The sequence below is a fragment of the Cucurbita pepo genome, chromosome 10 (genome assembly GCF_057944985.1).
Source record: "Cucurbita pepo subsp. pepo isolate OVF chromosome 10, ASM5794498v1, whole genome shotgun sequence".
In the NCBI taxonomy this organism is placed as follows: Eukaryota; Viridiplantae; Streptophyta; class Magnoliopsida; order Cucurbitales; family Cucurbitaceae; genus Cucurbita; species Cucurbita pepo.
In genome coordinates this window covers 3,494,549-3,505,850 of record NC_141807.1, presented here as the reverse complement: position 1 = coordinate 3,505,850, position 11,302 = coordinate 3,494,549, and the positions used below count along the sequence as shown (strand labels likewise).

The 11,302-nt window shown below is 40.9% G+C and overlaps 3 protein-coding genes and 2 non-coding genes across 5 annotated transcripts; all 5 read right to left on the bottom strand.

Annotated features, from left to right (window-relative positions):
* Window positions 1–3,865: 3,865 nt before the first annotated feature.
* On the bottom strand, window positions 3,866–4,692 carry LOC111803316 (uncharacterized). Its single transcript, XM_023687658.2, has 3 exons — window positions 4,349–4,692; window positions 4,141–4,262; window positions 3,866–4,049 (listed from the first exon to the last, which is right to left on the bottom strand). Exons 1-3 carry the CDS (start codon window positions 4,531–4,533, stop codon window positions 3,976–3,978), a joined length of 381 nt encoding a protein of 126 aa, XP_023543426.2. The 5' UTR covers window positions 4,534–4,692; the 3' UTR covers window positions 3,866–3,975.
* Window positions 4,693–6,077: 1,385 nt separating this feature from the next.
* LOC111803315 (uncharacterized) lies at window positions 6,078–6,906 on the bottom strand. The gene is made up of 3 exons (XM_023687657.2): window positions 6,700–6,906; window positions 6,489–6,610; window positions 6,078–6,399 (listed from the first exon to the last, which is right to left on the bottom strand). The coding sequence occupies exons 1-3, from the start codon at window positions 6,882–6,884 to the stop codon at window positions 6,329–6,331; spliced, it is 378 nt and encodes a 125-aa protein (XP_023543425.2). The 5' UTR covers window positions 6,885–6,906; the 3' UTR covers window positions 6,078–6,328.
* Window positions 6,907–7,170: 264 nt separating this feature from the next.
* Window positions 7,171–7,259, bottom strand: TRNAY-GUA (transfer RNA tyrosine (anticodon GUA)). Its single transcript is given in 2 exon segments — window positions 7,171–7,206; window positions 7,223–7,259. It is a non-coding gene; the product is annotated as a tRNA-Tyr (tRNA).
* A 201-nt stretch (window positions 7,260–7,460) lies between these two features.
* TRNAY-GUA (transfer RNA tyrosine (anticodon GUA)) lies at window positions 7,461–7,549 on the bottom strand. The gene is given in 2 exon segments: window positions 7,461–7,496; window positions 7,513–7,549. It is a non-coding gene; the product is annotated as a tRNA-Tyr (tRNA).
* Window positions 7,550–8,501: 952 nt separating this feature from the next.
* Window positions 8,502–10,914, bottom strand: LOC111803955 (SCARECROW-LIKE protein 7). Its single transcript, XM_023688578.2, has 2 exons — window positions 10,650–10,914; window positions 8,502–10,521 (listed from the first exon to the last, which is right to left on the bottom strand). The coding sequence occupies exon 2, from the start codon at window positions 10,499–10,501 to the stop codon at window positions 8,660–8,662; it is 1,842 nt and encodes a 613-aa protein (XP_023544346.1). The 5' UTR covers window positions 10,502–10,521; window positions 10,650–10,914; the 3' UTR covers window positions 8,502–8,659.
* Between the last annotated feature and the right edge of the window lie 388 nt (window positions 10,915–11,302).

Sequence of the window (11,302 nt, the reverse complement as noted above, 5' to 3'; positions counted from 1 at the left end):
ATACCTAAAAGGAAATCTCAAACCCACGCACAAAACACAAATAATTACAAAAAGAAAATGAGTTAGAAGAGCTAATAAAAAAAAACAATAATAACATAAATAATCCAAAAAATTTAAATATATATATTTGAAAAAAAATAATAATAAAAGAATTAAAAAAGGAACGAAAAAATCGAAAATAATAAATGATTTGAGAAATAAATAATACAAAATAAACTTCATAATCACATCAACACTTCCCTACCTATTTAGTAGAGATATTCATGAACCAAATTGAATGCTTTCTTGAACCCATAAATTAAAATCACACAATTTAAAACGTAAAAGGGACTTATTGTCTAAATACACGTTTTTTTCGGTGAAAGATTCGACCCACATCAACTAAATAAGTTGACTTTACCCTCGGATTAGTGAAATTTTATTTAATTAATCCATTACATAATTAATTAGTATATATATATATTGGTGTTGCAGATTTTTCGGGCATTAGATTGCATTTATTTCTTGTTTTTTTCAGGGAAAAGTCTCATTTGGGTGACGAGATTTGCTTTCTAGAGATATCATCGCTACAACGTTGACAATGGCAGGCAAAATTTTTGCATTCCTGCTTCTATATTGAGTTGATCAATCCATAACAGATACATAGACATGATCCAAACATTTCCTTTCTGCTATATAAATACACACATCCAACACACTCAAATGTTTAGTTTTTGTTACCTTTTATGTGGGTCTCCTTTTACAAGAAAGTATGTATGAGCCTTTCTGTCGTTTATTCATACCTGATCAACATCGAATACTCTTTAGTTTTGTCCCACAGTTAGGTCGGCTTGATAGTCGAGCTCATGCGTCCCCTCATCTCGGCTTTAGCAGAGCACTTGACCTCCTCGTGGCCGCATACTAAGGACCCAATAGGTTCCTTAAGTGGCATGGCCAAATGGCATCTACTGAATGAACCCATAAATATTCGATCCAAATAGATTCGATCCACTAACCTCCCTCTTACCTTATTGATTGCTCTACCATCATTGAGCTACGGGTCATTTCCATGGATTCTTCCCCACTAGCAAGGGCCATCACCTGGATATGTTTCTCTAAATGATTTTCATTGTCTTAAAAGAATATGACATTTAAACTATTTGAAGCTCATTATCAGCACACACCAACACCTGTAAATCAACATAAATAGAGAGACACGGGTACGGAGTGTCTTGTTGGCACACGACAATCTGAAAACAGAGGACTAATATAAATGGAAAAGAGACAGACCAAACTCACATATGAACAAACGACAAAGACGAAACCTGAACTTGAATAATATTTCATTTCTAATATCCGAGAAGGCATTACCATAAATGCAAAAAATGTAGGACATACATTATCTTACAGCCGGTCACTAAGCAAAATTCCAACACGAACAGACTTCCATTCTATTGCAGTCGCTCATTTAGTATAGATACCGTCATCCTCTGAAAAACCAGGGCTACCTAAAACACAGCCAGCCACAATGTATTCTGTTGCAAGTTACATAACAGTAATGATCATCATACCATTGGAAAAATCCAGTACTGTTACACCAAAATAGAACACGCGAAACAATTGCAGCGTGGAAGTGGAATACAGAGAACATCAGTTCATAACAAATGGGAAGACGGCTTAAAATTTCGAGATGTTGTGCTAAATTAAGCAAGAATATAAGAAATTAAGTTACCCACACGGTCAGATTACTCTTGGGACGACACAGCACTAAGACAAAAATCAGCAGATCCAACAGCTCATCCATGGCGAAGTTCATATCATCCGACCCGATCCAAATTAGTTTCCTTTATGCATGTTCCATTTCTATATGTGTTTTACAATGTGACGATAATAAAATGTTATCATATACAGACTTAGACCCCGACCATCATACGGCGCACATAAAAAGAAGCCTCAACCCAGGGTACTCTTGTCATTCTTCGAATAAAATGAACACAGAACTTGAATGGGAAATCAAAATAACTTGTATTATTTTGGTCCAGCCTAGCAAATAAATTATTAATTTTCCATGATCGAGCTTCCCGAGAGGAGGAGACGACTAATACAAAGCTATGAAATCGGTATCATCCAAGCGTTGTGCGAATGATAATTCTAATAAGAGATTAAAAAAATTAGTTGACATGACAAATCTCGGTCAAATTACCCTTAAACCTAAATAACCAAATGAAACTTTACTGTAAAGCTGTATGAATATTAGCGAAAGGATCCTATTAAGCAAATTAAGATTGTATACCGGCTAGATTAATGAAGATTAGTCTTAGCTCACGTATTACTCTTACAAACGCGGTTGCTTTAACCTTCCTTATACGTTTATCTACGAATTGATTGAAATCAAAGAAATTGTTAATACCTTTCGGACCTTAGAAAGGAGCACGGTTGAGCGAGAGCAATCGAGCATGCAAGCAGTTGACGGCAGCTACGCATAATAAGCACAGAAATAAAGAGAAAGGGAATCGGAACACACCAGAGAGGAGGAATCCCGGGCAATTCCCGTGCGATCCCTCCTCTAAACCCAAAAATCTTTTTTTCCATTAACGTAGTTGACCTGCCATGCAAGCGCACCTGTCATGGCAAAGGTCGGATGACAAAGATCGACCAGAAACCGCCTCCCTACCAATATAGGGAGGTTTCGTCCTGATATCTTATACATCCATGACACACTAATCAAATCAACCTTCCTTGGATGCAGCTGCCGAACATCTCCCAGCGTTGGAGCGAACGCGACGGATCGTTCTCTCCTCGCCTTAACATAGAAGCTCTACAGCCGTCTAGAATTAGGAATCCATTCCGATTGGGAACATCAACGCAGAAAACCTAGAACATCCGGTGAGAATCCTTTAGTTGCGTATGACGTTATTCAACGCCGCAAACACCGGCCCGATCACTGTAAACACAGATTCCAATCAGAACGAACGGCGACTGGAATTGTACAAGACACGAACCTGAATTTGGATTTCCGCGTAAAGAAAGCGCCGTTAGCAACCGGAATTTCTGATACGCATCCGACATACCGCAACGATGGAAAGAATCCCCAAATAAAGCACAGCAAGAAGACCTATAACGAGGACCGGTGAAGGGAAAGCAGAAATGGGATGAGAACGGCGGGAAGGAGCCCTAATGTATTATATATGGGGACCAAGTGAAATGCACCGCGTGGATTGAGCGATACGGGTACAGATCAACGGCTGAAAATTCGTAACGTGGAATAATATAAGTCCCGAGGCGGTAGAGGCAAGTTAAAACGGGGATGCGTTCGTTGACAATTGATCATCAATAGAGTTGTTTCCAAGCGACCTTATGCTCGCCACGTCAACGATTATCCAAAATCGTTTTTCTTCGAATTAAATATTCGGAGATGTACGGCTTAGAACAAAGACGTTACGCATCTTTAAAATAATCGGCCTGGTGTGTACATCGACCCCAAGACCGACCCGACCCGACCCGACCCGAATTATAGAGATTGGGTTGAGTTAAATTAGCATAAGAATCCGAATATATTCGTTTTAGGTTCCGCATCTTTAAAATAATCGGCATGATGTGTACATCAGGCCTAAGACCCGACCCGACCCGAATTGGGTTGAGTTAAATTAGCATTAGAACCCGAATATATTAGTTTTGGGTCGGACAGAACTTCAACTTTTGAATTGGTACAACAAAGATGGCCGACTCTGACCCAACCTGAACCATGTACACCTCTCCTAGCGAGTGACTCGTGCAACTTCTTCTAAGAATAGGTGGTGGCGATCGACGACGGTAACATTCGGGTGGCGGCGCACCATGTGGTGGTCTAACCCCTTATTATCACACCCAATATTCTTCTAATTAATTTACAAAATGCAAATTTAGATTTTATACAAACTAACTTCTCATGACAACAAGATGACAAAGAAAAACATCAGACATAATACAAACGAGTATGAGACAAGATCATTGTTCTTAGCAGTTGGAGTGAGTTTGATGTCGAGCCTTCTCCTTCTCCTTCACTTCGCTCCCTTGGCTTTTATCATATTCTTCAAAGCATAATTCAAACAAAACAGTAATTAAAACACTAAATCATCATATCATCATTTAATTAGCGAAAATGCATAAGAATTTAATTACCACGTTTCTTTTCATTCTCAGCCCCCTCCTCGGTTGACTTAATCCATCTATAAATCCCTCCAAATCCTTCATACTCGCTTCGGCACGCGTACGCTAGCCCGAACGAATCAGTCATTATATCTCTGATTTTACACACATTTTACAAAATTAACCTTTTAAAACGGCCCCATAAACTGACCCATGCAACCAGAAACGAGAAAGATCTAACCCAGTCTGCTTGGCGGTGTTCTTAGAGTCATCCATGTTCTGTGGGTTCTGATCAGGTGCGGTGGAGAAACCGATCAGTTGACGGGATCGGAGCTCAGGCGCGTCTATACGGCGGAGCTGCGGCGGAAGAGGTAATGTGAGCACGATCGGCGGTGGACTGCGGCCGAATCGGATTGCATTTATCATATTTGCTTCTGAAGATAAGTGGAAGAATAGGTGGAAATCTTCCCCAACTTCATGAACGCTACACTTGGAAAAATTTCAGGTTGTAAATGTGACACGTGGAGTAAGTATGACACGTGTCACTTTCACACAGTTGGAATCTTGCGTGGCGTTGAGGTACCCAAACTTTCTTGCACTGTAGTGTAAACATGACACGTAGTCCTGCGTGGCGATATCCCGTGAATGTTCATTGTTTAATGATAGACAAAATGTAAAAAAAATTAATATATAAACAAAAATAATAAATACAAAAAAAAAAATAATAATAATTCCGACCTGCCACGCTACAGTCCTCTGCTGGGTGAGGTTTTTTTTATTAATGTGTTCATTATTTGTTTTTAAAGAGATTCAAACATACATCTAGAATATGGAGCTATTTCTCTAATTTTTTTATTTAAGAAAAATAAATCCGACCGTATTCAAACCAGCCACCTAAACGACCTTATGCTTGCCACATCATCAACGATTATCCAATATCGTTCCTCCTCGAATTAAATATCCGGATATGCACGGGGCTTATAACAAAGATGTTATGCATCTTTTAAGTAATGGGCAACGCCCAAACAAGAGTGTACATCGAACCAAACTGGATTGAATTGATTAACATATCGAACCCGGTTAAATTGCCTTCCAAACTCAAACACATTCGAATTAACCCAAGGTGAGAATTGGTCCTAAAAAGTATACTCACACCAACCCAATCCATGTACACCCCTAATTAGTTGAAACCCTTATAGGGATAAGTGGAATCTGTTGGATGATGGAAGTCCCACATCGACTAATTTAGGGAATGATCATGGGTTTATAAGTGAGGAATGCTAACTCCATTGGTATGAGGCCTTTTGGGAAGCCCAAAGCAAAGCCATGAGAGCTTATGCTCAAAGTGGACAATATCATACCATTGTGGAGAGTCGTGTTCGTCTAACATGGTATCAGAGCCATGCCCTAAACTTAGTCGTGCCAATAAATTGGTAAATCCTCAAATCCTCAAATATCGAACAAAGAACTCCTAAAGAAAAGGAGTCAAGCCCCTCCTCGAAGGCAGTCAAAAATGACTAAGACTCCAAAGGAGTCGAGCCTCGATTAAGGGGAGGCGCGCTTTGTTCGAGGGGAGGTGTTGGATGATGGAAGTCCCACATCGACTAATTTAGGGAATGATCATGGGTTTATAAGTGAGGAATGCTAACTCCATTGGTATGAGGCCTTTTGGGAAGCCCAAAGCAAAGCCATGAGAGCTTATGCTCAAAGTGGACAATATCATACCATTGTGGAGAGAGGCCTTTTGGGAAGCCCAAAGCAAAGCCATGAGAGCTTATGCTCAAAGTGGACAATATCATACCATTGTGGAGAGTCGTGTTCGTCTAACAGAATCAACCTAATTAGTTGAAACCCTTATGGTGATTAATGTACAGCTTTTACAAAAAAAGATAAAAACCACAACGATAAAATCATTGAACATAAAAATATCTAAAAAATATCAGCAGAAAGAATCCTAGAAAAAACAGAACTCTATAAAAACTAGAACTTTATTTGAAAAAAAAGTTGACTAGACGAGTAATTCCAAACCAATGATCCATCTTGTCGGAGATGGAAGGAAGAACGAAGAAAGCAAGAGATAAGGTAATCGTTGGTCCAACCCCTTAACATCACATACAGTATTGTTCCAATTAATTTACAAAATGCAAATTTAGATTTTATACAAACCAACTTCTCACGACAAGATGACAAAGAAAAACATCAGACATAATACAAACGAGATTCAGTTGGAGTGAGTTTGATGTCGAGCCTTCTCCTTCTCCTTCACTTCGCTCCCTTGGCTTTTATCATATTCTTCAAAGCACAATTCAAACAAAACAGTAATTAAATACACTAATCATCTTCATAATTTAATTAAGGAAAATGCATAAGCATTTAATTACCAGGTTTCTTTTCATTCTCAGCCCCCTCATCGGTTGACTCGACCGATCTATAAATCCCTCCAAATCCTTCTTCCTCGCTTCGGCTCGCGTACGCGTGCCCAAACGAATCAGTCATTAGATCTCTGCTTTAACAACACACATTTCAAAAAAATTAACCTTTTAACATAACCCATAAACTGGCCTATGCACACAGAAACGAGAAAGATCTAACTCAGTCTGCTTGGCGGTGTTCTTGGAGTCATCCATGTTCTGTGGGTTCTGATCAGGTGCGGTGGAAAAACTGATCAGTTGACGGGATCGGAGCTCAGGCAAGTCTATACGGCGGAGCTGCGGCGGAAGAGGTAATGTGAGCACGATCGGCGGTGGACTGCGGGCGAATCTAATTGCGTTTATCATATTTGCTTCTGAAGTCAAGTGGAAGAATCGTTTAATATAAAATTAGTCAGACAGAGATCGTAAGATGGAGTAAGTATGACACGTGTGGGACTTTCCCACCGTTGAAATCTTGCGTGGCGTTGACGTACCCAAACTTTTTTGCACTGTAGTTTAAACATGACACGTAGTCCTGCGTGGCGATATCTCGTGAATGCTCATTGTTTAATGATAAAATATAAAAAAAAAAAAATTAATTTATAAACAAAAATGATAATTACAAAAAATAATAATAATAATAATGAAAAGATCCGACCTGCCGGATTCGAACCAGCGACCTAAGGATATCTGTGAATACCACACTACAGTCCTCCGCTCTACCAACTGAGCTAAGGTCGGAGATGTGTAAGGATTCTGACTAAAATTATAAATTATTCATTTTGGAGCTATTTCTCTTATTTAAGTAAAAAGAATCCGACCTGCCGGATTCGAACCAGCGACCTAAGGATATCTGAGATAAGGTCGGAGATGTGTAAGGATTCTGACTAAAATTATAAATTATTCATTTTGGAGCTATTTCTCTTATTTAAGTAAAAAGAATCCGACCTGCCGGATTCGAACCAGCGACCTAAGGATATCTGAGAATACCGCACTACAGTCCTCCGCTCTACCAACTGAGCTAAGATCGGTTATATTTTCCATTGCTTAAAGTAATTTATATTTTCTATTTTTAAACATTATTTATTTTTTAGAAAACCCGACCTTTTAATTTCACTGAATGTATTAGGCATTTTAATTACTTCATTTTGTTTCTAAAAAACAAAAGAATTTTACATATTTTTTTAGATCAATTGATACCTTTACTTAATTTGTTGAATTTGTTGAAGTAGAGTAGATAATTGTACTTCCTAGCAAATACATAATTAGAGTTCAACAGGGGTTCAACATATTTATATAAGTTACTTACAAATTACTCGTATGAAAACTCGTGAAAATTTAAATTTGAACATAAATAAGAGTTTAATACCTATCATAAAATATTATTTTCTAAACTTTAGGTTGTATCAAGTAAAACTTCTTTAAAAAGAATTGTAGGAGTAAAAGAAAATTGACCGCTCAACGATGTTAAAGAAAAAATACAAAGATAAACGAAAATTTTAGCATCAAAGACGAGCGAAACTAAGTGATTTGTGAAAGGTATGGAATATAAAACCGCATTGATGGGAGAGCTATCTCTTCTTTTTTCAAAGGAAGCACCCGGGCGAGCAGTAATGAAGGAAGCAGCATTGGAGAAAACGTCAGAATCCAATGTCCGGTTGCTCTTTAAGATTGAAGGTTTAAATGTTCAAAATTATTGTCCAAAGAACATGTATACATTATCTCTTTATTATCCCCAAAAATTAGATATGTTCGTTGTCGAAAAAGGACATCCCAGCAAAAATAATTGAGAAAAGGACCCATCTGAAAAGAACATAATTTAAAAAGGGTGGAGGCGGTTACTACCGGACAGTCGGTGCAAATGAAGACATAAACTGAGTAAAAGAAACACAGAACACAGATCAGAGAAAGGGGACCCACACTCCACTCCGACCGACCAAACAAACCCAGTCAATCTCAAATTTCCATTTTGCAATTTCGATCAAGAACAACAACAACAATCCTTTAATTAATTTCTGAAACTCCCATGATTTTTGATATGTGATTATTAAAATATCTTAACATCATTTTTTTACAGCACGGAAAAAAGAAATTACATTTTATAATATCATGTAATAAACGAATTACGGTACCTGTTGCTTTCAACGCCATGAAGAAACTGTAATGATCGGGACATCCTTCCATGCCAACGACAGGAACCCAGCTGAGGATTCCATCAGACAATACTCAGAGCTGTAATCGTACTTCCATAAAAGAATTTTAGCTTGGCTTCTCGCGTAATGGCTCAGATTTACTGCTTCAAATCCGCTGTTTTCCATTAACATTTTCCACTCTTCTTTCTCTTCCATTCGTTCCGTTTTGCCTCCCGCCGCCGTCGCCGAGGACTCTGGTCCCACCACGCCGCCGATTCGCCGCCCGAGCACGAGCTTTTCCAGTTGCAGCCTCTCGTTTGAGTCGCGAGGTAATTTTGGGTCCAGTGATTCGAAAATGGCAGAGTAATATCTCAGTGCGTTATTGAACCGGGTGAAGAACCCGACCCGGTTTAAACTGGCTTCGTATTCCCCGAGCGTCACGATTTTAGGGTTCAGCGATTTTGCCAGTTTCAAAACGTTGAGAACGGCGCGAGGAGTTTCGTCGAGGAGGTTGTATAATTGAAGCATGAAATTCACGGCCAGGGATTCCTCCGACTCGATTCGGAACGACGATTCGTTCAATTCTTCGATTGGAGTCAGAATTGGATCGAATTCGAAGTTTAGTTCCAGAAGCTTTGCGAACTCGGCCAGTCGGTTACCTGTTGCGAAAAGCGCCGTCGCAGGACAGTTCCCGAGCATCGGAGCTGGAATGCCGGAGATCCGAATTCCTGTTGGTTTTCCGGTAGAGCGGGTTGCGAGAGCTTGAAGAAGCGCCGCCCATTGGACTCCCTGTGAAATCCCAAAGTCGATTATGTGAATCCTGCTTGCGTTCTCTGTAATCTCGAGTATGGCTTGATTCGCAGTCAAATGTGCGAATTTAGAATACGGGCAAGCGTCGTTCAGAGCTTTATAAGAGAGAGTGAAATCATCGGAAGTGGATTCGCAAGAAACCAAACAATTCTCCGATCGAAGTGACAATCTCCGGCACAGAGCTTCGAGAAAGTAAAAGGCGACTCTCTCCGTTGGATCTCCGTGCTCCGATGACGATTCCTTAAGCTGAATCAACATTTGCGCCGCTCGATCTGGCTCCGATTCGGTAAGTCGAGCACATTCAATTAGGGTTTTAAGTAGCGGCGGAGTCGATTCAGTCTCTGCAGAACTCGACGAACCGCCGTTATCTTCACTCTTGTGAACAATAAGGGGAGGGTTGGGAACTTGAGTGTCCTTGACGACCGCCGGCGGAGTCGCCGACGTAAGTCCCGTCCACGAGACCACCGGCGGTTGAATGGCGGTTTGACTTTTGGGAGGGTCAGGGAAAATGACTCTGTTAAGATCAGAGGGTGAAGAACAGGGGATAGTGAGGCGACTGGGACAGGGGATAAAGGGATCGGCACCATAAAAAGCAAAATCCGAATTAGACTGCCAGGCTTCGCAACCAGAAGGAAGATTAGAGCTCTCCGTTGAATCTCCACCCACTATTAGACTGTCCATCCACTCATCAGAGTCGAACTCTGCCGCAGCGCCGCCGTCGAAATCGGTAAATCTAAAAGCAGAAGAATGGTGCTCCAAGTTGGGAAACTGAAAGCTCGTATCTCCACCGTCGACTACTCTCTGAACCTGAAACGGGTCGGGAAATCCAGCTCCGGAGAGCCCAAACCCCAAATCTGGCGCACCGGACAGAGAATGGTTCGAGGCAGTCCATGGGTTGAGACCGAAAGTACAGGGTCCAGTGAGCTGCTGAGGCGACTGCTGTGGGTGCTGCTGCTGTTGCTGCTCTTGTAGCTGCTTCTGCTTCATGACTTGCTGAGCAATCGCCATAAGATTGCCGCTATCGGCACACATATTCGCCATTTTCCGGCCAAAATAAGAATCTACAGTCGCACCATTTCAAACATGCAAGCAAAAAAGAAGAACAACAACAACAACAAAAGTCAGCGACAGCGACTCAAAACCAGTTAAAATAAGCCCCGGCAAAGACAGTAGGTAAAGGAATGCATACAGAAAGGAAAGCCGGCGGAAGTGAAGAGATCACGGCGGCGAGGTCGTCGGTGAGGCTGTTTATGCAGAGAGAAGAGAGTGAGAAAGTGAGGGAGAGAGGTCAGAGAGAGATAAAAAAGAAAGGTTTCCTCCGGAGAAGGGTGGGCCCACGTTGGGAAGAGAAGAGAAGAAAAGAAATGAACATTTAAGGGAAATAGTGAGAGAAGAGTTGAATAGGGAGGACGTGGCAGGTGAGGCCCAGTGGGGATCTGACGAGACCGAATGATGTGTATCTACGTGGAGAGGGAGGTGGAGTGGCTCCCGCTCAATGCGGGGAAACTGACAAGAACAAGTGGGGACCAGACACCCAAGTTCAGAGTGACACGTTAATTTAAGAGTAACCTCGAGAGCGCCGTCGGATGACGTAGGAGATGGTAGGGTGGTCGGAAGATCCTGTCCGTCCAAATTTGAAAGACTGGCGGAGAGGCGCGGATTTGTTTGTATAGAAGGGAGATGGAGATTGGGGATTGCAGGGCCGTGTTTGTCAGTTAAATTCTTATGGGAGCACAGATGACTCACTCAAAACTCCCCGTTTCACGTGAACCCCTTCTTCAACGTCACCCTCCACGTTATAAATAAATATATATATATATATATATATATATATATATATAT